At 35.8% G+C, this 26,648-nt stretch overlaps 1 protein-coding gene and 1 pseudogene across 1 annotated transcript in view; one reads left to right on the top strand and one right to left on the bottom strand.

The window, feature by feature from the left end:
- The window catches only part of BMP5 (bone morphogenetic protein 5), a 126,055-nt gene that overhangs the window by 82,506 nt on the left and 16,901 nt on the right, over nt 1–26,648 (top strand). Inside the window, exon 4 of the mRNA XM_062186297.1 lies at nt 25,196–25,390. Within this exon, the coding sequence (XP_062042281.1) occupies nt 25,196–25,390 (195 nt within the window). The remainder of the gene's footprint in view (nt 1–25,195; nt 25,391–26,648) is intronic.
- LOC133755989 (large ribosomal subunit protein uL30-like) lies at nt 8,433–14,791 on the bottom strand (annotated as a pseudogene).

Genomic DNA, 26,648 nt, shown 5'->3' with positions numbered 1-26,648 from the left:
TATTCAAAGGCCTCCAAATTCTTTCTTCAAGGTTAGATTCGAGACATATACCCTTCTGTGGGTTTTGACTTTCTAATATTGCCTAATATGAAGAATATTAAAGTGGTTAAATGTGCCAAGTTAGCTGACATTTTTGCACTTAAGCAATATTTTAAAAAGATTTTAACTAGAGGTAGATCATGTATGGCCATGAAAAAGTAAGTGGCCCTCCTGGTACCTTATTTTTATTAACTGCAACCCCATGAAGAATATACACGTGACACTTCTCTATAAATATGGATTGCTGATTGCTATAGCTTGTTCCAGCCTTACTCATTACCAGGGCTCGTGTTCTCAATGTGAAATTGCTTCAAACAGAGACAACAGACTGTTTTTCACTATTAATAATGGATTCTGAATGCCTTTACTTATCAGCAAAAAAAGAGTTGAAAATCAGAAAAGGATGGTACTCAGGAAAGTCTGTCTTCAAATTTAGTTGTTGACTCATGTACTCATGTACTCATTTATCCAATATAAAATCATTGAGTGTCCATATGTGCAAGGAGAATGTTCAGAGTGACTATAACCTGGGAGATGGATATAATTAGCTAAATTTAGGAAGAATAAAATGTTCTGATGCTAAAAGTAATGATATCATCAAGAGTCTATGGGAAAACAGAAGCAAGATGTCTAAGGACAAATGGGTAGTCAGAGGTACCAAGGTGGACGTCACATTTAAGGTAGGTCAACTGGACTGGATTTTAAGAAATAGAGATAAAGAGAGAGGGAGTCATGGGAATGTTGAAGTGGTGATGAGAACAAGTGGAGAGAATTCATTCCTCAATGAAGAAACACTGTGAATAATTGTGTAGAATGGCAAAATGGCATGGTATGAGCTGGAAAAAGTCAATAGTCCAGAATTGACTATAACAACTTACATGTAAAAATATTGCTGCAGATGAGTGACATGGGGAAGGAACAAGAAATCTAAATTAGTTACAATATACTATTTTTAAAGACAATTAGCATATGTATAAACATTCATAATTGATGCATATAATTGTACATTCTTATGGACTACAGTGTAATGGTTCAGTGCATGTATACAACATGTAGTGATCAGATTAATTAGCATATTCAGCAACTTCAGCATTGATCACTTGTGTTGGGAACATGCAGAATCCTATTAGCTACTTGGAGACACACAATTAATTGTTCAATCAGAGAACTCACTGTGAGGCAGATACTCACAAGTTACTCCTCTCACCCAGCTGCACCCTTATACCCATCAACCATGTTCCTCCCTCCCTTCCCTCCTCCCCTTTCCAGCCTCTGGTAGTCACTATTCTACTGTTTACTTCTGTTAATAGCCATTCTAACTGGGATGTGATAGTATTTCATTTTATTTTTAATTTTAATTTTCATTTCCCTGATTATTTCATATATTTGTTGATCATTTGTGTATCATTTGAGACACATCTACTCAGATCATTTTCACACATTTTAAATTGGATTGGGGGTGGGGGCTTGTTGGGTTGAGTTCTTTCATCTTACCAGTTGAACAGCTTGCAAATATTTTCTCCTACTCTATTTCTGTGAACAATGTTCATGGAATTTTGACAGGGATTGCCCTGAATCTGTAGATTAATTTTGAGTAGTATGGACATTTAAAAATATTAGTTCTTCAAATCCATGACCATAGAATGACTTTCCACTTTTTGGTGATCTCTTCATCTATTCTACCTCCTTATTTTAATTTATTCCATGGAATTAGTACAATATGCTCTTATAGTTTGATAATGAGTCATAAAAGAATAACATTTTAATCAATCACAGTAACATGGTGAGTACATGTTTAAAAGAATATCATTGTCATGATGTCTAGTGATCCATATCTCTGTCACAGTTGTACTCTCTGTGATTGACACGATGAAGGTCATAGACATTAAAAGCATGTCGAAGAGATTTCACAAATAAGACCAGTGTAAGCAAATAATGAAGGATAGAATTAAAAGGGAGAGAATGATCCTGTGGGGGAAGCAGGACACACAGCAGACTCATAGAATGGCAAATGCCCAAAACAGCACTCCTGCCTCAGAATCAACCCTTGGAACATTCGGATCTGGCTAAAAGGTCCATGAGAGTCTCACAGGCATGGAAAGCCATGACACAGTGGCAAAAACCAATCTAAATAAAAGATTCTGGTGAACAAGACCCCAGCAGAAGGAACAGGCCATCGCGGAGAGAGGCGCCTTTCTCTGAAGGGAGGAAGGAACCTCCACTGTGACACGGCCTTGATTAAACAAGTTCAGAGTCAGTGAACTCAAGGGACTTCCATAGCCTAGACAGCTCATAGCAAGAGTCTCGGGTGATTGCTGACGTCATAAATAAGAGTGCCAATTGTTAAATCAACAACGGGAGTCACTGGGTACATGCTCCCCACGTAGGATCTCTGTCCTTAATGTGTTTTACTATGAAACTTAAAAACACTACTAGTGGAACAATACCCTATACCTTGTGCGGTTGTGTGAATGCAGCCTGTTGAAATCCTTGCTTAGTATATACTAAGTTGATCTTTAGTATATGAAGGTAATTGAAAATGAAACTCGATAAAGGGCAGGATGGGAGAGGGAGAGGGGAGGGCCACGGGAGGGAGGGAGGTTGGGGGGGAAGCCACAATACAAAAGTTGCACTTTGTAAATTCACATTTATGAAATAAAAAATTAAAAAAATTTAAAAAGAAGCTAAAGAACCTAAAAAAAAAGCATGTCATGAATGATCATGGAATAAGTTTGTGTTAAAAATGTTCTTATAGGCCACCTGCCACCAGACATGTTACTACTAAGGAGACATTCCAAACTATGAATTTGGAGCAATTATTAACCAAAGAATTCTGATGAAACACAGGAGCAGAATTTTGTAGGCAAATCACTGTATAATAATTAAATAGTTTTATGTCACAATGCGAGGAGAAAGTCAGTTATATATATATATATATATATATATATATATATATAAACAAAATTCAGTGATATATATATATCACTGAATTTTGTTTATTCTGTCCCTGTGAAGAAAAAATAGCAAAGAGGCTTAAATAGTGTTTGGAATTGAAAGGCTACTGAAACCAAAAATAGCATTAGGATTCCTTAGAGAACCTGTGGAAATATGTCAGTTTGTGAAATACTTTTTAAAAACTTGATGATAAACTGCAATGTATTTAGCAAGAAAATTTAAGGGTATGTTATTGGATTTTTTCATGCTGCATAGCTAATTCTCTGAGTATATGTTTTTTTCAGCCAAATAAAGCAAACATACAAACAAGTAACATGTCATACACAAGAGTCTTAGTTTTTAAATTAACAACAGGAGTCACTGTGCACTAACTTCCCATGCAGGACCTCTGTCCTTAATGAGTTGTATTATGAGGATTAACTGTAAAACTTGTTCTCAGTTTGTGTGTGTGTGTGTGTGTGTACAAATAGCTGAGATCTCTACTTAGCACAGAGTTGGTCTCTTGTGTATAAAGTTAACTGAAAAAGAATCCTAATGGAGAATGGAAGAGGAAGGAGAAGGATGGGTGGAGGTGAGGATATGGTGGGAAGAATCAGTATATTCCTAAAGTTGTACTTATGAAATTTGTATTCCTTAAATAAAAGGTTTCTTTGGGGACAATAAAAAGCTCCTTAATGGTAAAATCTAGAGATTCCAGAAAAATTTTATCCAATTGTGCAAAATCAGATTTAAAGTTGTGAAGTACTCTTTCATAGGGGTTAATAGACAAAATAGGTACTATTTTGTTTTTAATAGTGAGTAGATTGAGATCTGATTTTAAATTTATTTAAATATTTTTTATTTTATCTAAATTATAAAAATACATTAATTACCTGACTTAAGAAGTCTTTTTAAATATTGCTAATAAATGATGATAGTGATAGTTTTCTTATACATATGTGCACACAGTACAATTACAAAGATAACTACTTAATCTAGCTTTTTTGTTTTTGCATTTTTAACTTTTATTTAATAAATATAAATTTCCAAAGTACAACTTTTGAATTATAGTGGCTTTTCCCCCCATAACCTCCCTCCCACCCGCAACCATCTCATCTCCCATTCCCTCTCCCATCCTATTCTTCATCATGATTCATTTTCAATGATCTTTATATACAGAAGATCAACTTAGTATATACTATGTGAAGATTTCCACAGACTGTACCCACAGACACACAAAGTATAGAGTACTGTTTGAGTAGTAGTTTTACTGTTAATTTGCATAGTACAACACATTAAGGACAGAGGTCCTACATGGGGAGCAGGTGCACAGTGACTCCTGTTGTTGATTTAACAATTGACACTCTTATTTATGATGTCAGTAATCACCCAAGGCTCTTGTCATGAGCTGCCAAGGCTATGGGAGGCTCTTGAGTTTACCAACTCCGATCTTTTTTAGACAAGGACATATTCAAAGTGGAAGTTGTCTCTTCCCTTCAGAGAAAGGTACTGCCTTCTTTGATGGCCCATTCTTTCCGCTGGGATCTCACCCACAGAGATCATTCATTTAGGTCATTTTGTTTTGTTTTTTTGCTGCACTGTCTTGGCTTTCCACGCCTGAAATATTCTCATGGGCAAGATCCAAATGCCTTAAAGGCAGATTCTGAGGCCAGAGTGGGAGGAGATGTACAGTTCGGCACATGCTCACTTGGACTTACCCCTAATGGTAGAGCTAGAAACATGCCAGGGGATTCCAATTCAATCCTATCAAGGTGGCATGTACAATGCCATCTTACTTGTTATAGTGATCAGTTCAAGTCCATAATTGATCAAAAAGATAGGATGAAATGTCAAAGGGATTACATAAATAAGACCAATGTATGCAAATAATAATTGATAGAATTACAAAGGAGAGAATGATCCTACATGGGAAGCAGGATAGGCAGCAGACTCATAGGATGGCAAATGCCCTAATCTAGCTTTTTTAAGACTTGCTTGGAGCCGGTGTTGTGGTGTAGTAGGTAAAGCTGCCTGTGATGCTGGCATCCCATATGGATGCCAGTTTGCATCACAACTACTCCACTTCTGATTTAGCTTCCTGCTAATGCACTTGGGAAAAGTAGTGGAGGGCATCCTGAGTCCTTTTGTCCCTGCAGTCACATGGGAGACCCAGAAGAAGCACCTCACTCCTGGCCTTGCCTGGCCCAGCCCTGGTGGTTGTGGCCATTTGAGTAGTAAACCAGTGAATAGAAGATCCCTCTCTCTGTCTCTCCCTCTGTCTGTAATTTTGTGTTTCAAACAAATAAAGTATATCTTTAAGAAAAATAAATAAAAAAACTTTGTTATTCTCTGCAAAACTATAAGTTTCTATTGTTTGGTGCTTTATTTAGTATAAAACTTCCTAATAAATTAATTCAGATTTTCAAATGTGGGTTTATATAATAATTTAGAGATGGAAAAACAAGATAAGTATTTCGGGTTCATTAAAATGCCTTTTAAAATGTCCTATGTTTTCAGACATTTCAGGGTTGGCAATACTAGGAATGAATTTTGCCAATGACTTTTCCCCTTTTTATTCAAACCATTTATATGTCAAGGAAAATTCAATCCGTATGTTTCTGATTCATTTGCATTCAAGTCATCAAAATGTTGTTTTGTCAGAGTGTTGTTTAGTGTCCAGGAAACATTATAAGTTTCTTTTAAAATAAGACTCTAAAAGCAATTTTCTTTTGAACAAATTCATAGTGTAATTTCCAACCATATCAAGGTAAAAACTTCAGATATAAAATCAGAGATTTTGAAGTTTCACTAAATTGTGTACCCAAACCAAAGGAGAGAGATTTCAAAGGTATTAAAATATAGACTTAAGTTCCATTATAACTTATTTTTAAATGTAAAATAATTTACAGGCAGTGCTTAATAGAAAACTTAGATTTAAAGTTTTAACATTTAATTTAAATGAGGAGGATAAATAGAATGAATAGCTCCATTCTACAAATATAAATTCTAAGAAGAAATCATTAGGAAAACCTATGTTAAAATCTTGGCTTTGATTGAACACTTAACATTTAACCATAGCATCAATAAAATGTTAATTAGCTTGTAAGAGGTATGAGGGGTTTTAAATGATAGTACCTGGCACACAGCAAGGCAAGGGATAAGTGTCTACCTGCAAAACTGAACTAGAGATCACACTGAGGTTGTTCACTTATGTTAAAACTGGGTGTTACTCCCTTAACATGGAATGCTTTATTTATATTTTATTTTTAAAAATTTGAGAAGCAGACACACATGCGCACGCACACACACACACAGACAGAGATCTTATCTGATGATTAACTCCCCAAATGTTTGGCGCAGCCAGTGTGTGACCAGGCAGAAGCCAGGCCTTGGGGACTCAATCTGGGTCTCCCAATGGAGATATTTTCTAATGGTAATATATGCCAATCTTTAATAAATTAGCCCTGTGTAGAATGAAACCCAATTTTTTGAGTCATTGCTGGTACGTCAAAGTATCTGCATTGGCTGACACTGGAGTCAGCAGCCAGGGTCAGGAATTAAAGCTAGGCAGTTTCAATGTGGGTCCCAAGCATCTTAACTCTTAGGATAAATGCCTCCTTCATAGGATGAGATATTTTACTGCGGAGGTTTAAAGATAATTTAAAGGAGATTTAGGAATACTCACAAGCGCTAATTCACAGAAGAGAGGTAAACTGATGTATGTTCTGAAACTGTGAGTTGGCAACTCATTGTATAGGTAGTTATGTCATTAAGTTCATGTTTAAGAAATTTTGGTTGATAAAAGATTTTTGGTAAGGAAGTTTAAAAATAGTTTTTAACTAATTTTTTAACAGACATAGAAAAGTTTTACATATTTATGGTGTACCAGGTGATATTTTGATACACATATACAATGTATAATGTTCATTTAGGGTCAATGTAGCTACTCCTTAAACATTCAATTTCTTTATGATGAAAACATTTAAAATTCTATCTTCTAATATTTTTAAGGAAAAATATACAGTATATTTTTTAAGATTTTATTTATTTATTTGAGAGAGAGAGTTACAGATAGAGAGAGGGAAAAACAGAGAAAGAAGTCTTCCTTCCATTGGTTCATTCCCCAGATGACTGCAATGGCAGGAGCTGTGCCAACCCAAAGCCAGGAGCCAGGAGCTCCTTCCAGGCCTCCCATGTGGTTGCAGGGGCCCAAGGACTTGGGCCATCTTCTACTGCTTTCCCAGGCCATAGCAGAGAGCTGGATTGGAAGAGGTCAGCAGGGACTAGAACCCATATGGGATGCTGGCGCCTCAGGTGGAGGATTAATCTACTGTGCCATGGAGCCGGCCCCTACAGTACACTTTTGTAGTCATCCTACTGTATAAGAAACTATTAAATACATTCCATTCTTGGAGATTAAGTCTTTTGAAATAACTACACAGATATGAGTCATGACCAACTGATGCTTGCATTTACTGTATTCTCATGGACAACACAGAGTAGTAAATTATCAGTACTTAATATGATAATTTTCTTAAGGCTCAACTTTTATTCTTAGAAAAATAAGTTAGTTTTGGAATAACTAATAACATCAATGAACAAAAGGGAAACCAAGTTCCTGCCACTGATGTGTTTGTATATACAAGGATAATTTAATAAAGGTTGGTGTATATTACCATCAGAAAAAAATTTCCAACCCAAAGATGTCTCAGTTAGTATTTGACTTACTAATCCTATCAATAAGCCTTAAACATCAAAATAGTTTCTTACAGAGATAAAATTATAAACAGGATTTTAATGATCACCAAAAACAAAGTAAAGTAAATATTGGTAGTCTTTGCTAAAGAGTGGGTACTAGTTCCTGATAATATTATAGCAAACCACATAATATCATTTCCTAATTGATATTTCCCATAAAAATTCAGAAAATGAAGAGATTTTACAGATGGATTGAAATAAACCATTGCAGAGGTGACATCCTTCTTAGATTATAACCCATGCTAGTTAGCAGGTATGTGAGGGGAATTCTGTGTAGTATTTTAATTATAGTTGTTCATGAACTTTTTGAAGTTTGAGATATTTTTCTTTTTTTTTTTTTTTTTTTTTTGACAGGCAGAGTGGACAGTGAGAGAGAGACAGACAGAAAGGTCTTCCTTTTGCCGTTGGTTCACCCTCCAATGGCCGCCGCGGTAGCGCGCTGCGGCCGGCGCACCGCGCTGATCCGATGGCAGGAGCCAGGTGCTTATCCTGGTCTTCCATGGGGTGCAGGGCCCAAGGACTTGGGCCATCCTCCACTGCACTCAAAGAGGGGGAGTTGGGAGGTTTTTCTGCTTGTTAGTTAAATGAATTTTTGTATTCCATTTTAATGAAAATTTAATCCCTGTTTATTTTATTTTTCAATTTGATTGTAGTTGCTGTTTATTATCTGGCCAGGTCACAAAAATCCCATTGCAGACACCTTAGTTCATCCTTCTAGTAAGTCTGTTGATCTGATCTTCCTTGCTGCCAGCATCTTCACCCTCTACAAAATGGGTGGTCTTTTTATTCATCTTGTCTTGGGGAGAAGATAACTTGTACTGCCACAGGAAGTTATTTGCTTCCTTGAAGTGTTTTCCAACAGTATAGATTTTGGGAATCAGATCCTCCATGCTGATGATATTGTACTTACCAAGAGAATGGGCAGAGTGTTATCTGTCAATGAATTCTCTTCTTATTAATTTTCGTATTGCCTTAGCCATTCTTCTTGTAAATTAGTTCATTTACTGTCTTCAGATTTGGGTGCCCTCATGCAATATATGGTTCCACAATCCTCAGCATGCTCACTGAAGTCTTGCTGAGCTTAACACAGATGTCATTGAAGATCTGGGAAAGGTGAAGAAGCTGCAACACGTTTTGGATCTTGAGGCTCACATCATTGATATCTCTGATCCTGATGACAAATGCCATTTTGGGCTCTTCAGGTACATAGAGGTTGCCAGATTTCCTTGTCATCCTTGCTATCTGAATTTTAGTTCTGTACGTCTGCCTGTATTCCTTGTGAAAGTGCTTAGCTTTGGGTAGATAAGCTTTATCCTTGCTTTTCAAAGCATCTTGGGCAAACTTCTTTCTCAGGCCCTTGGTCTTTAGCTCTGTGAAATTTTGCCACTTTTTTTTTTAAGGGTTTCTGACCCAGCAGGAACCCTCCGTGGTTCCAGCCAGAAAAGAGATTCCTGTTTATTTTAAATAAGATTGTCATACAAACTTCAAAAAATTCCTTAGTTTTAAAGACAATTAGGTTGAAAGTAAATATTGAAATTTTGTTACCTAGAGTTTTGTCTTTTTTTTTTTCTATTCTTCAGTCTGATAATTTTTTGTTCACCCTTGGAAACTGACAGCTAGAGCTGTGTTAATAAGAGGTGGGACTGGTCTTTTTCCATAGCCTTGAGTTGTTTTTTGTTTCTACTTTTCCTTACTATGTGTTGAGTAATTTAACATACTGATAAGACATTTTTTCAGAATTGTAATATCATATCTCTAAAATATGCTCTGTTAAAATCATAATCTTTTCAAAATTCCACGCTCTCTTCTAAGTAATGGTAGATTCATCATTAGACATATATATTCTAGCAGCAGGGATTTCACTCGATGGATGATTAAGATGCTCATGTCCCATGCCCTTGTATTGGACTTCAGTTCCAACTTTGACTCTTGATTCTAGCTAGGATCCTGCTAATGAAGACTCTGGGAGACAGTAGGTGATGGTTGAAGTTGTTTGGTTCCTGCCACCTACATGGGAAACCTGGATTGAAATCCCAGCTCCCAGCTATGGCCTATCACAGCGCTACCAGTTAAAGCCATCTGAGGCATGAATCAGTGGAAAGGAGCCCATCCTCCTCCCCTCTCCCTCCCCACACTTACAACTCCTTCCCTCCAATAGCAAAGAAAAGAAAGTGCAAAAAAAAAAAAGAAATGTATATTCTAGTATCTGAAGTGCACATTTGAATATATATTAAACAAGCATATGGGCCGGTGCCATGGCTCACTTGGTTAATCCTCCTCCTGCGGCGCAGGCATCCCATATGGGCACCGGGTTCTAGTCCCAGTTGCTCTTCTTCCAGTCCAGCTCTCTGCTGTGGCCCCGGAAGGCAGTGAAGGATGGCCCAAGTGTTTGGGCCCCTGCACCCGCATGGGAGACCAGGAGGAAGCACCTGGCTCCTGGCTTTGGATCCGCTCAGTGCTGGCTGTAGCGGCCATTTGGGGAGTGAACCAACAGAAGGAACACCTTTCTGTCTCTCTTTCTCACTGTCTATAACTCTGTCAAATAAATTTTAAAAAAAGAAAGAAAAAAAGCATGTAAATTACTAACTTTATATTCTTTTATCTTTATTAAATTTAAGTCTCTGCATGAGAGATGGATTCTCAATGTAGTATCTATTTAAGCATAATGGGTCCTAGAATCTTCTGTTTGTAAATGGAAGTTTTTGGCTAAGGAAATGTGTTGGATTATCTTTAGGATCCTTAAGACAGTCATTTTTACCTCGGGGAAAAGTCTTCTAATTAAACCTCCATGTTGTCAGATGACTATTTATCTGTGTCAAAGGTCAGATGATCTATATGACTGGTTAATCTGAATATCATCTGGCAGTGCTAATAAGAAACAGAAGAAATTCAAAGATCAAGGGTGATATTTTCCTTTCACTTCTGCTGTTTTGACTTCGGTTTCTCATTATTTATCTAAGTTCAAAAAGTTGAATTATATGTACTTATCAGATGATCTTTTAAACATTTTAAAAGTTGATAATAGTCTTTTCCCTTATCTGAACTTTATCTTACAAAGCAATTAAGTCTTTTTTGCTCATAAAACCATATGGCTCCCTTTTTGTTGAATTTATAGTGACGACAATTGGTTTCAAGTAAATAAAATAGGGAAGCATAGAGCTATATCCAAGAAATAGCGAGAGTCACATATCTTCTTAGAGGTTCTGAAGGCAAAAAGGAACATACTTAGTCTAGATAAATATTTTCATCAATAAGTAGTTCTTTATGTAATTAGCTATGATTAAATATAATTAGAGCTTGGCTTTAGCATGAATATTTAGGCATAAGTTAGAACAGTTGAAGAATAGTTATCTTTAAATCTTTCAAGAAATAAAATTAATAATAAAGAAAATTGGACATTTTATCCATAGATCAGAAGTTAGTTAAATCACTGTGAAATAGGGCAGATTTAGGACCCCATATAAGAAAAAGAAAGTGCCTGAAAAATGGATGTGGAATTATTTGTTCTGTGACGGAATAAGCTACAGGTGATTGGACTAATTTATCATTTCATTGACCTTTTGTCTATGGATGATTATATTGCAGGAGATAATTTCTCATGTATTAGCTTGGGTCAGTTACAATGTGTGACATCATACAAAGATAAATCAATTATAACCAGTAAGGATATAATTAAGCTTTAAGCATTACACGTGAGGAAAGACTAAATGCAGAGAGGGTACAGTGAATGAAAATGCATCATCTTAAAAAGAACCTGATCTTGAATACTTACATCCAAATAATAACTCAACGTACTGTGCAAAGCCTGAGATGGAGAAATTGATAGAAAGGAGAAGAAACACATCTTTCTCTGTGTTGGTGGTGGGGAAGGGAAGGGTAAATGAGATATTCAGGCATACACAAATCCTTACGTAATGCTGTGAGGGTCACAATAACATTTTTACTATAATAATAAGACATAAATAAATATAAATATTTCTAGAAGTCTTCAGAGTGGCTTCTGTTTCTATTGTTTGTTTATAAAATTTCATAAATATTAAGGTGTTAATTAATATTTTAAATTTATTCATTTCTGAAAATCATTTTGTATGAATCAAGCCTTAGAGACGTATTTAAAATGTGGCTAGAGGAAACAAATATGTTAATGATTTTAATATCAATGTTAAGAAAAGTATCCAATGAAAAGCATTTCTGTGCATTTATGGTAAAAATGAGTAGATTTATACTGAAAATAAGTATGACATAAATTTCCCTTGGGGTTCGAAATCAGTATTCAATAATTTTTCAACCCATGTAAGCTGTGACCTATGGGTTTTCTGACTCATGTAATGACTTAAAGCAGATCATAGCACATAAATCTTTGCTATATGCTTTAGTGGTTTTTTTTTTGCCATTTACCTACTGCATAAAAATGAACAAAGTAATCAATAAGTCTTTCATGGCTAGAATAAATAAATATGAATGCTGGAATGTTGTTAAATTTCTCCTTTGTTGAACCAGAGACTATTAATATCTTATTAACCATATATGATTTTCATAAATTGCATTTCATATATTTTCTCATTCACTATATGAAATCATAGCCAAATTTAATTTTTTTTATTTTGAATTTGATATAGAGCCTCCCCTTCTTTTGTGCCCTTTGTTGCTAACTAATGTACTGTGATGGACCCCCTTCTATTTATTTTCTGTATTTTACTATCCTCTAATCCATACTACACACCATGGAATCCTTTTATCTACTCCATCTCCCACTTATTTTAAATGACTAGCTTCTCATGGAAAAGATTTAGGTTCACAGTAAAATGGAGAGGAAGGTACAGAGATATCCTAAGGCCCTGCTCTTCATAGTCCTCTAATACAGTGGTACATTTGTTGTAATTGATGACACAATTATAAATTATAAATTATAAATTATAAATGATGCCACATCATTACACCCAAATTTCATAGTTTACATTAGGGTTCACTCATGGTATTGCACATTGTATGTGTTTGGACAAACGTGTAATAACATGAATTCACCATTATAATCTTATAGATTATATCTCTACCTTAAAATCTGTACTCTACTTATTCATCCTTTCCTCCCTAAATCTCTGGAAATAACTCCTCTTTTTACTGTCTCCATAGTTTTCCCTTTTCCAGAATATAATGTAGTTGGCATCATATCAATATAACCTATCTGATTGACTTCTTTCACTTAATAATGTGCATTTAAGTTTCTTCTGTATCTTTTATGGCTTGTTTGCTCATGAGTTTTTAGTGTTGAATAATTTTCCATTGGACAGATGTATCATGGTTTGCTTATCCTCTCACTTACTGTAGGCCATCATTCTTGCTTCCATGTTATGGTAATTATAAGTCACGCTTCTACAAACACCTATTTGTAGGATTTTGTGTAGATATTAATTTTAACTTCTTTGTGTAATTAAATTGGAGCATGATTGCTAGATCATAGAGTATGCTCAGTTTGCAAGAAACCACTGAAGTATCACTTAAGGTGGCTGTACAATCTTGCATTTCCACTAGCAATGAATTAGAGGTCCTGTTGCTCCACACCCTCATTAGCATTTGGTACTATCAGTGTAGCATCCGATTATTGATGTAATTCACATTTCCCTGATTACGTGTTATGTAGAACATCTTACCATAGACTTATTTGCATTTTGTATATCTTCTTTGATGAGGTGTGTGTTAAGGATTTAGGCCCATTTTTAATTTAGTGTTTTGGTTTTTTTATTGTTGAGCTTGAGGAATTCTTTAAATATTTCAGACAATAGTCATTTATCAGATACCTGCTGCAAATCTATTTTTCCATTCTGTAGCTTGTCTTTTCATTCTCTTGACAGAGCAGAAGTTTTTAATTGTAATGAACTGAAGCTTATCAATTCTTTCTTTCATAGACTGTGCCTTTGGTGACTCCCCCTCCTTTTCCTTTAAGTGTCAACTAATTCTCAAGTTTATTGTTCAACCAAGGCATATTAAGTTTTTTCACAAACAGTCAATAAGAAATCTCACTTTTCATTCCACCATCCCATCTCCTACCTAGTACCAAAGCTGATACTGTTGTTGCTACGTCATCCCTAGAGAGGTCTTGGGCTGCCTGGATTATGCTTTAGAAAGCAACACATGGGGGTAAAAATTCTTCCAAAAGATTTAGAAGGTATCTTTATGAACGAAAAGTTTTTGTCACTGTGCTTGGTTTTCTTTTTTTATGCATATAAACAGAGTTGCTTTCTGAAAACCTCATATTTTGAATAAAACAATTTGAGTGTAATTCACAGGTTGCTTCATTCTGTTGAAAATAAATCGTGATTATGATTTTTAGAAAATATCTACATGTATTTTTGGTATGCGTGTTACATTCTCAAGTCACTACTCTGAAATATACTACATTTTTGGCCTTTTTTATTCATATTATAAATCATATAGAGAAAATAATTTTCTTTTAAAATAGATGTTGATTATAGAATATATTCAGTAGTAAATTGTAAGACACAAATTTGCTACTTTATCATTTACATTATATATAAAATAGATAGATACTAGATTTTACAGTAGTTCCTGTTTTAATTTATAGGATATTTATATTTGAATGAGAGCTGAATGAACATACTTTGTTTATCCAAATTTTACATCACAACTTGAAAACATACATGAAAAGAGGTTTTAAATGTTTTAAAGTAAGCAGTGACAAGTAGAAGTTTGCCATGGTACATTATCTGGTGAAAAATGTATTTTACTATTTTTTTAAGATTTCTTTTAATGAAAAGGGATATGAAAGTGTTTGACTACATCTGTATTTCTGCTTTTGATTTTCCCTAATTCAGAACAGTAACCATGAAGCACCAATCTTGCCAAACAAATGCCAATATCAAGAACATATTTCAGTTTTTGCTGTTCTTATTCCTCGTGTTCTTGACTCATAACTATAGCTTAACATGATATGAGGGGTAAATATTTTTCATGCTAACATCAATTTAAGTCATTAAAATATGAAATACTTGCTATTATCATCATTTTCTGGAGTTAACTCTGTCTTTTCCATTCCTTCCATTTGTTTAACCTACAGCTAATACATACATATTCCCCAGAGATATATTGCAATAACAACAGTAGTTTGTATCCTGAACAGAGAGCACTGGTGGGAAGAAGAGTGAACCATCAGTCAATGTAAGACATGAGCACTAACTGTGGTTCTTTACTAACTTAAACTTTGGTGTACAACTTGTGTAAATTCACAAGGGCGAGGGAAAAATTGAAGCAGAAACAAACAAACTCAAAGTATCTAACAACTAAAGCCAATAGTGTATATTACAAGTGCAGATCAAAGTTTGGAATTAAAGAAAAACTACTCTGACAAAGAAATAGCATATCCCAGTTCTGCAAAAAAACAAAAACAAATACATAATAATTTCTCTGTATGACAGGTTTCTATCTGAGTGGAATAAAAACTGAGGAAATTACTTGGCATCTCAAGGCTGGTAAGGAGTGTTGGTTTCTCATTTCCTTAATCCTGAGCTGAAGGAAACCAGCAGCTATAGCACTTTTTCACCATATGTATATGTATCATGGACAGTTCATGAGATGGGTGAATGTCCTTGGCTCTTAACAAGGTGGAAAGCTTTTACACAGAGAGCCAACATCAAAACAGCGGTTCTGACTAATTTATAACAAAGGAGAACACTGTGTTCCTAGGTTTGACCAGGCTGTGTTGAAAATTTGACTCTTCTCCAGGCTTATTTTAAGCCTTTTTTTTTTTTTTCAAAAAAAAAAAAAGATTTGTTTATTTTATTTGAAAGGCAGAGTTATAGGGAGAGAGGGAGAGAGAGAGAGAGGGAGAGAGAGAAACAGAGAGAGAGAGAGAGAGAGAGAGAGAGAAAGAGAGAGAGAGAGATCTTTCATCCACTGGTTCACTCCTTACGTGGTTGCGATGACAAGTTGGGCCAGACTGAAGCCAGAAGACAGGAGCTTCTTCCAGGTCTCCCACATGGGAGCAGGGGCCCAAGCACTTGGGTCGTCTTCTGCTGTTTTCCTAAGCACATTAGCAAGGTGCTGAAACAGAAGTGGAGCAGCTGGGATATGAACCGGTGCCCATATGGAATGACGATGCTGTAGATGGCTGCTTAACCTGTTATACCATAGTGCTGGCCCCATTTTAATCATTTTAAAACTGTACCTGTTGCCTTGTGGTGGGGAGTAAATATATATATATATATATATATATATATATATATATATACTGGTAATGAGATTGAGAACTGGCTCAATAGGTGGCAGCTGTTGCTAATAAAGTATTGAATTGGTTAAAATTCTCAATTCTCAATTTCCCTGGCCATTTTAAGAAACATGCTCAAAGGGTACCCATTATATCTATATGTAGAGATTTTTAAAAAGATTTATTTTATTTACTTGAACGATAGAATTACACAGAGAGGTAGAGACAGAAAGTGAGAGGTCTTCCATCCACTGGCTCATTCCTCAAGTGGCCACTACGCCCAAAGCTGACCCAATCTGAAGCCAGGGGCCAAGAGCTTCTTCCAGGTCGCCCACATGGGTGCAGGGGCCCAATGACTTGGGCAATCATCCACTGCTTTCCCGGGTGCATTAGCAGGGAGCTAGATTGGAAGTGGAGCAACCAGGACTCCAACCAGCACCCATATGGGATGTCTGTGCTGAAGTTTGGGCCTTTTAACCCGCTGCATCACATTACCAGCTCTTAGAAATTTTTGTTTCACAAAAGTTTCACTATTTGTAGAAATAAGAAAGTTTTATTTGTGCTGTAAGCTCTCATGATAATGCCAACCCAGGCTGAGCAAAAGGTAAACCAAGAGTTTTCTGCATGGAAATGGCTCATAGGGATGCTTTTCTTCAGGTGGCCACCATGGAGTCATGGTAAGAATATTGCCGTAGGGCTGGTACTTTAAGGGAGGCAGGCCAGATGGCATTCTTGCCATAGTCATAGAAATGAGTGACTGTTGAAGAAAAGCTCTGCTTGTTTTTGCTCTGAAGAATGCTTTGTGATCCAGCCATCATCTGTGAGGAAAATAATTAAATCCCAAATACCTTACTTCCATATTTTTTAAAGCAATAAATAAATATATAAATAAAAAGGCATAATACATTAAATACCTCAGTATCAGATTTCCATTGCATAGTTTTGAAAATACTTTTCACCTTTCTCACTCTTTCCCTTTATTAGGTGTCAAGATAATTTATTTTTTCTTCCACTTTGATGGTACTAGAATTTTCTGAAGATCCTGGATGTATCTTATGATACAGATTTGTGTATCAGATTGAAAATGAAGATCAAATATTTAATGAACTATAATTTTCCATATGACAGAATCTTTTGAATAATATATTGTATAAAGTGGTAGAAAGGAATACTTGTTTTAGGGCCTCATAAATTTCCCATGTAACTGTATTAAGTGTATTTTAAGGCCCAGTTTTACCATTTTAGATAAAATTCATAGCATTACATTAAATTAATTTCACTGCTCTGAAACAAACTAAAATTAGTTTGAGGACTAAAAACTTTTCCTTGTTGATTTTATAACACATAGTCTTAAAAGATGGTTTAATTTAAGCTGAAATTGCATCACTAAATCATTTTATTTAAATCCCTGGGTGTTTAGAGGCAAAGATTGTGTGTGTATGCCTTTTTTTTTAAATTTTAAAAAGTCAAATAATTACTGGAAAAAAAGACTAAAAATAATTCACTCTTCCCATGGTTTCATGAAAAGAATGTTTTGGCTTTCTTAAAATAAATGAGGGTTATAGGACTAACAGCTAACCCATCTTTTCAGGGCATGTGACAGATGATGTCTGTAAAGCTCATAGAGCCTCGGGGGAAAGGTGCTATATAAAGACAAGGGCTATTAAAAAGTAAGTGCTTCTGTGGAGGTAAACTCCAACTTGTAGCATGAGACTTGCATTTCAATCAGCTGAAAATAGGACCTGCGTCAAAAGAATTTTTGGGCTCGTCACGTGTGAGACATTAAGACCCCCAAGGAAAGAGAGATCATTTTCCTTTAGCTCAGCCCTATCCTCTGTGGTATAACATAGTTGAGCATCTAGATGCTTCCACAACTGGGCACAAGTCTCTGGCCCTGCTCAGCCTCTCTGTCCTCAGACCCTCCTTCCTGGAGCCTCATGGTTTTTGGTTCTCAAGTGCTGTGCTTTTCCCATGGCATGCCCTCAGCCAGCAGGACAAGGTTTATTCCCGTTTCCTTTTCCACTGATACCGCGTTTTCAAACTCTAAGATACTACATCTGTTCTGTAAAACTTTCAGAAAGAGATGTCACCTCTTTTTAAAATCTTTGCCCTTTAAATTTCTCTACTCTTTTAGTAACTGAATCACAGAAGAAAATGGATGTTTTCTACTGCTCTGTACCAGGAATCATTACCACATTTTAAAGAAGACTCTCAACTCACAATTCCTATCAGAGTGTCAGGACACAGTTACCAATTGTCCTCCTTGGATTTCAGGTCTCCAATGTGTCATATTTCTGTCTTTGAGCCCTAGACTCCTATGCTTACTTACACGTTTTATTACATCCGCCTCTTTTATTTTTGACATATCTTAAATATTTAACACATAATTATGAAAAGTGGTTATTTCTAAATTATTCTTTTAAATGGCACTATAAAGACAAGAACAGAAATATTCAGCAAAGGCATTAAATGACAAACCTCATTTGTTAAACAGACCTCTAGACTTAATACTAAGAATAGTTCAAAAATCTTAAACTCTTCAAAAAAATTGAAAAAAAAAAAAAACCCTCAACCTTGAGTTTTCAGTATCACTAAAATATTTTAAAATTCCAGATTTATTTTTTAAAAAAATATTTATTTATTTATTTGAAAGAGTTACAAAAGAGGAGGAAACACACACACACACACACACAGAAAGAGAGAGAGAGAGAGAGAGAGAGAGAGAGAGAGATGTTCCATCTGCTGGTTCATTCCCTAAATGGCTGTAATGGCCTAGGCTGGACCAGGATGAAGCCAGGAGCCACAAGCTTCATCTGGGTCTCCCAATTGGGTTGCAGGGGCTTAAATACTTGGACCATCTTCTGCTGCTTTCTCTGGTGCATTAGGGAGCTGAATTGTAAGTGAGGCAGCCAGGACTTGTACTGGCACCCATGTGGGATGCTGGTATCACAGGTGGAGGTTTAACCTGCTGCACCAAACTGCTTGCCCCTTAACATTGTTTTATTTGAGTAAATTCAGTGTAAACTGTTCAGAAAACAAAAAGCATTGGGCAGAAATATTAAATTATTTTGTAGTTCTTCAAATCTATATGCCTCTATCTGATAATGTCTGTTCTTCCACCTTGAAACTGAAACTATGAAAAAAAATCAAGGTATAACAAAGTTGAAATTTATAGCTAGATTATCATATTCTTAAATTGTCTATAATGAGTTATGTGTGAATATTTATATACATATAATTTAAGTAGGAAAAAAATCTATCTTTCTTCCATTCCTTAAATTACAACATAGAGTAATTTAGCCTGTATGCTGGGTAGATAACACTGAACATTTAAAATGATCTGTCTCTCTAAAGGGTAAAATTCCAGTGTAATTTAGCATCATAGAATCCATAATTTAAGAGTTCAAGAACCAAAATTAATCACAGTGTAAAAACAAGTAATGATCAAATACAAGTGTGAATGAGTAGCAATGGACTGATTTATCGTCTATGAAGTGATCCATAGAGGATGCTACACGGGTCTTTGTCAAAATGAAAGAAAAGCAGTCCATGCACGAAGACCTTCACAGATCTTTTTAGTTAAGCAGTCAATTGATACTAGTTTATAGAAGAAAAATAGCAAATTAGAATTTATGCTAACATCTGAGAGTGATATCAATGTTTAGAATCTGATGAATCTTAAAATGAATGTTTCTTGAACTGTGTTTAGTTTACCAAATGTTCATATTTGGAGCCAGTTATCCTTATAACATCAACATATCTCTAAAGAGCTGTATTATGTCATAATTTCCCTTAATAAGCCTATTTTAAAAGAAATAAACATTTTAGAAGTCATATTTTCCAAAAGGAATGATGTGAAACACAAAACTGTTCAGCTTGGAATAGATTTTGGTTATTGAGTTTACCTTCTCTATGACTAAAATCATAAGTAACCTCAATTGTGTTTTTAGGCAAATTTTATATAACTCCCTTACCACAGTTCCTACACGAAGTCATTAGGTCAGAATGGCAGATCTAGAAGTCTTGAATCTCCAGGCTCAATTATGACAAAGTTTAGTAATTCATAACTCCAGTCTCACATACTTTTCTTGTGTGAAAATAAATAATTACTCATCAGAAGATATTAACCCAATGCCATCGTTATTCACTTTGTAGTTAATAAAACTGAGAAATGATACACCCACACAGTTATGACACAAATTATTTCTGGGTTTTTTTTTTTTTTTTGGTATATGGACAATTCTGAGGTGAAAACAAGATGGTCAAGGTATGAATAGGTCTACAAATCCTCTTACATGGAAAGATTTAATGGATGTTCTTCTGCGAAGAGACAATAGCTATGTTAATCAAAACCTGGACCCCTATGATTGTTCTCCTTGTCCCTTGAATTTTACAATCTATATATTCCATGATACACAACCCTGAGCTAACCAAGCACAATAGATTTTTTTTGGGTCTAACTGTCACTGATGAGCTAACTGGATTGTTGGTCTATCCTTTAGAAAAACTTTCCAGTCTCTGCTGTTTCCTCTCTCAGGCCATTTTGTGTGACAGAACACAAGTGTCTAGATTGAATAACTCCTAGCAACCAAATTCTTGACCTCCTATTATCACTCAACTCATTTAACGAACCATTTCCCAAACCATCCCAGTTAGCAAACCATTGCCACTGTACAAATACATGGGTTTTATACAAAGCAAATTTGCCATTGGTCTTTGAGCCACTTCACTCCATAAGCAACATTGTTTCTTACTGTAGTACAATTGTTGGTGCATATTAAAACTCCCAATGCTATCAGGTGGCTGCTCTGCTCACCTTCCAGCAGCTAGCAGTCTGAAGTGAATGCTTATATTAACACTGGTACAGGATTTCATTTATTTATTTATTTATTTACTTATTTACTTATTTATTTCAAAGGCAGAGACAACTAGGAAGAGAGAAAGACAGAGATCTCCCATGAGCTGGTTTATTCTCCAAATGACTTCAATAGCTGAGGCTGACTAGGTCAAGTTATGAACTGGGACACAGTTCAGGTAACCTGCATGATTACCAGGGGCCCAGCTACTTGAGTTACCATCTACTTCCTCCCAGGGTACACGAAGTAGGAAACTGCAATCAGGGGCAGAGCCAGGACTTGAACCCAGGCACTCCAATATGGGATGCAGGCAAACCAGATTGTGTCTCAACTGCTCTGCCAAATGCCCATGCCTAGAATTTAATTTTGGAAATCATTCAGTTGCTGCCATCTAACCCAAACCGGAACTGCTCAGAAGCCACTTTCCTGCTGCAGGGAGAATATTTTTCTACCATTTGAGCTAGCCAACGTCCAAAGTAGTGCTACCATGCCTTCCCAGTGTTTTACAGAGACTTTGGGTAAAAAGTTTATTAGATTTTCTTTGCATACTCCTTGTTTCTAGGAACTAGACATGCAACCATTGGAGCTTTGACAGAACTAATTCTTTTAGCTACAGACTCAAAAAAATCCCAACTTTCTTATACTCCCTGGTTCTTAGCTCTTTCCATTAGGATAACTTTTTGTCCATGAAATACATGGCTATTTCAAAAAGTTCATGGAAAAGGGAATTAAAAGGATTTTGGTGCCTACAAATCTGGTATAGTTTTGCATGGCATTCATTTTTCCATGAACTTTTTGAAGACTCATGTATGCATGGATTTCAAAACTTTCTGAACAAAGTAATCTTTTAATCCCATTTTCCATGAAGGTTTTGAAGTTATCTTCTTTTTTCTCCCTCTTTCCCCCCATATACAAACATACACATGACACACAGTTTCCCTAAATAAAAGTGCTTTTCAAGTTGGCTTCTTTAATTATATATTTGTAATATCTAAAACTTGTACATTAATAATAAAATTCAAATAAATTTTATAAATAATTCACTGTTTTTCTTTTAAAATTATTTTATTTGGGAGACAGATGTATACACACAGGTAGCACACACACATGCAGAGAGAGAGAGAGACAAATACCCATAGTGCAGTCAGGGCTGGTTAGGGCTGGTTGGTGGAAGGAACCCAGCTGCTTGAACTTCACCATTGCCTCCTCGGGTCTTCATCAGCAGGAAGCCTCTGTAAGGAGCAACAGCTGTTTATAGAACTCAGGCACTCTAATATGAGATATGGGTGTTTTAACTAGTATCTTACTTGGTAGATCAAACCAAGTCCTGCCCTATACACTATTTTTTAATACATACAATACAGTTTGGGTTTCTGTCAGCACTGCTAACAAAAACAGTTGTTCAGCCATGCAAAAACTTTCAGTTAATGTAATCAATGTAGGTATATTATGTTTGAAGGAGAAGGTAAAATAGTTAATGCATCTATGGTATAGATCCAAACCAGGGGTAACTGAACAAGCTTTAACTTATGGAATCTTAATAGTCACCGCATTGCTGAAGTATAAAGGAAGCCAAGAGGAAACTTAATAATATTAAAAGTTATTTTAAAGGGAGTTCACATTGGCTTGAATGGTACTTTGCTTCACATACAATATCCACCTTTGTAAAACCCAAGAAACCCGTATTTGTAACATACACATATCTTTACAGTTTTCAGAACATAAATCTTGATAGCAGTATTATTTCTGTATAGATAAAAATTAAATTATTGGAAGCCTTTGGAATAATAATAAAAAATCCTCATGCAAATCAAAGGAAACTTGGAACTTTGTGTTAAGTGCTTATTTAACTATAAAAAGGTCAGTATATGTTGTAATGAATGGAAAACTGATTTTACTATATTCCATTTGTGAACATCTTGCAGCAACCTATTTTAGTATTAGAAAGATCATATATTAAACATGATTCCTGCAGTCATCAATGTATAAGGGTTAAAATTTAGTTCCTGTTAAATTAACACTCCATTAAAATATCAGAATAAAAGCTTTGACAAATACTTTTTATGTTGTATTCCAAGACAGAAAAAAATTTTTAAAAAAATTGAAGAACAGATTGCCAGTTATTCTATTCCATAACAGTTAAGTTTTCTCAGTACACTTTTTTTCTCTTTTGCTGAGTTCTCTGTCACTGGAAACATCTTAAACCAATTTCAAGCGCTACACCTGAATAAACATGTTGTAAAAGTGTTTATGTATTGAAGTGGGTCAGTTCAAGGTATGGTATTTGGCTGGAACTTCTAATTTCTCTTTTTACAGCAAAAGGGCTGCCAGAAGGAGGAAGTCTGAGCTGAATTAATACATTTGTTACAGTGGAAGTAGAATGGAAACTGCTCTGACCACAAATCAAACTGCCTCTTTCATTTATGCCAGTGATAGAGTTTTTCTAAGAAATATAGGCTCTGGCAAAGAGCCACTGTAAGTTTGCATTTAAAAGAGAAATCTATATGCTTATTTGTTCAAGGTTTACTGCTTTGATTATTTGCAAGTCCTTTTTCTGGTAAGACTGAATATAGTAGCGTTTGTGAGGCAGACGACTATTTTCATACTTGCAGGAATTAGGTAAGTTTCCCCAGCATGTTGTAAAACAATTGTGGAAGACACCTATACTGCCTGGATTAGTGCAGTCTTCTTTTTTTTTCTTCACCAAAACCTCCACATTTAAAGGACCTCTGTGTCCCTCCCAACAGCTGCACAACCTCACACGACACGGTCTCCTTTTCTGACGGTAGAAGGTCTCTGCACAATACAAGTAAACACAAAAGTGTTTATGCTGCCAAAATAAATTTTGCTGAGAGTAAGGGCTTCTTTGCTAAAATCCAATGATGCCATTTCATGGACTTGTTTTCCTTCTCTTCTTCTAAGGTAGGTCAGGTCTTATAATGGGCTGAGGTTGCTTCACAGTCTTTACTGAATAAATATTTTGAGAAAACATGAACATCTCTCAGGGGGGCAAGCCAGAGTCAATCATGTACATATTTCAAACCACAGTATAGGTTACTCTTAAAAGATTGGTAACTTCTGTATCTAGAATAGAAATTTTGCATGAGATTTGGGTAATTCTCAACCATGTTTATGATTTAAATAGTTCATCTTCTCTGGCTGATTTTCATGGATGCTGATACCTGGCAATGTTTTTTTTTTTTGGTATGTAATATATAATTAGAGGTAGATAGATTCCATTATGTATATTGATACTAGTATACATGTATTACATATATGTAAATGAGATATGTATTTTTCGATGATTGTTTTAAATTAGAAGAGCCTAATAAAAAGGAATTATAAACTGGGGGAAAAGAGTAACACCTAACTCCTAAGGCATTTGTGGAGCTAATTTAAATAATGCATGGAATTCACTTAGTAAACTGTCTAGCATTTATACAGCAAGATGCTGACATATTTGACATGCTTGTAACTATTAGTATTGCCACCCCCATGATGGGGTTCTTTGTCAGCGTGGACATCTAGTCTCTCGGGACCTTGACTTCTGACACAATTCTCTATGACTGGTGGCACCACTTGTCTCTTGTCTCTGATACACATCCACATCACAGCATTGGGATCCAGGGTATCTGAGGTGCAGGCTGGTTTAGACTCCAAGCTTATCTGGAAATTGTTCTCGTTTCTGGGAATATGCAGGTTTGGGTTGTCTCTTCTGACATCTTTTCAGTACACATCCAAGGGTGTTACAACTCAGAGGAGGAAGGAATTTTGAAATTTCTATTTTTACTTGAAAATGCCCTGTACCTAGAATGAACTTGAGCTTAAAGCAAACCTCTGTCCCCAAAATAACCTGTGAAGAGCTGTAGGCAGAGCACAGCTTTGCAAAGGTTGTTGAACATGGGCCAGAGGTGAAGGGGGAAAGGCTATCAGCACTAATTAACACCTGAAAAGCCTGAGCTAGACTGGAGAAAGTAGAAACACTCTGCCAGGCATTAGCTTTTATCACTTAGAGGAAAATTATAGGGCATTTAGTCCAGAGGAGCTCACAGTTAATAGTTTTGAAATTGTTATTTAATGTGGACATTCCCAAGTTGATGGGCAGTGAAACCTTTCCATTACAGGGTTTCTGACTTTACATCAGTAAGTGAAGGCAGCAACGAGGGTGTTCTGTGGTGAAAGAACTAGGCAAAATGAAAATCAAGTATGGCCCAGAGAGCTAAATGTAGGAGTAAAGCCTCAGTGTTTATAAAAATCTTGGTCTGTGAAGAAAACATTCTCATAAGGTTAAACTTCCCCCCCTTTTCAAAGTACCTTCAGAATGCATCCATGTCAGGTAAACTTTATCTTTATTTCATAAACCAAGTGCTTGTGCATTATGTTCTAGGACGCAGTATCAACGTAAAATCTGCTGGTCTTGTGGGAAGACATGGACCTCAGTCAAAACAACCGTTCATGGTGGCCTTTTTCAAGGCGAGTGAGGTACTTCTTCGATCTGTGAGAGCAGCCAGCAAACGGAAAAATCAAAACCGCAATAAATCCAGCTCTCATCAGGACTCCTCTAGAATGTCCAGTGTTGGAGGTAAGATAAAACGAGAGCAGTTGAGAGTTATGGGGTCATATGTTGCAAATCAAGTAGCCCCAATAAATTTACCCTCTTCATATACCTTCATTTGGTCTATTAAATCTTCCAGTGATGTTTCAAGCATCCCCGGAATGTTTCATCAGTGAATCACTCAGTAATTCATTTTCAAATAAGTATGACTTACCTTCTTATGTCGAAAGATTCAGCTCAAATTAAAATCAAGCTGGCAGTAATAAAATTATGAAATGGCTAGGTCAACAAAGTCTAGCCAAAACTAAACTACACATCTTGCTGCGCTAACTTCCCCAGGGCCTCTCAAATATGGATGGCCAAGCAGGTAAATTTAGCATAAAATCCTTTCTTTAGTACTTAAATGGGAAATATGCACTCACATTCTTTTTGAAAATAGAAGCAGGATAGATTGCATGAGAAGTAATATTATATTTACCTTAATTACATGGAGAGTTATTACCTAGGTAATTTGCTTTGGGTTTGTCTCCATACACATAGATAAAGAAAATCCTTCAACAAAATATCTCAAATGCACAATTTATGACAATATCCTTGCAGTTTAATCTCTCCAGTGATAGAAAAAGAGGTAAAATTATGATTGATTAGAAGGCATTTATGTTATTTTATTCATACAAAGAAGAATCTTGTTAATCCAGGCTACGAGCAGATTTTAATAAGCTGTTCTTAGAAGGAAAGGATGGCCATTTTATTCCAAGAAACTATTCTTTATAAAAATAAATTGAAGGTAGAAAGTTATCTCAGAAATCCCAGTTTAATATAACTTGTTTGTGTATTTGTAAATTCTTCTGTGTTGATGCTTTCATATGCATAGTACCCCACCAGACTCAATGGACTAGCTAGTGCACAGAAAAAACAAGATTACTACAGAATTCTAATTTCCTCCTTTCAAAAAGATTTATGTATGTATGTATGTATGTATGTATTTATTTATTTGAAAGAGAGAGAGAGAAAGAAATTATCTTCCACTGGCTAGTTCACTCCTCAAATGGACACAACAGCTAGGTCGGGTCCAGGTTGAAGCCAGGAATCAGAAACTCTACCCTGGTCTCCCACATGAATCAGAGGGGGACAAATACTTGGGCCATCCTCTGCTGTTTTCCCAGGTGCATTAGAGAGAAGCTGGATCAGAAGCTGAGCAGCTAGGACTAGAACCAGCACTCCAATATGGGATGTAGATATTAAAAGAAGCAACTTAACTAGCTGCTTGACAATGCCAGCCCCC

Source organism: Lepus europaeus, chromosome 3, assembly GCF_033115175.1.
Source record: "Lepus europaeus isolate LE1 chromosome 3, mLepTim1.pri, whole genome shotgun sequence".
NCBI classification, from domain to species: Eukaryota; Metazoa; Chordata; class Mammalia; order Lagomorpha; family Leporidae; genus Lepus; species Lepus europaeus.
The sequence above is the reverse complement of the archived record's forward strand: the minus strand, read 5'-3'. Positions and strand labels throughout refer to the sequence as shown.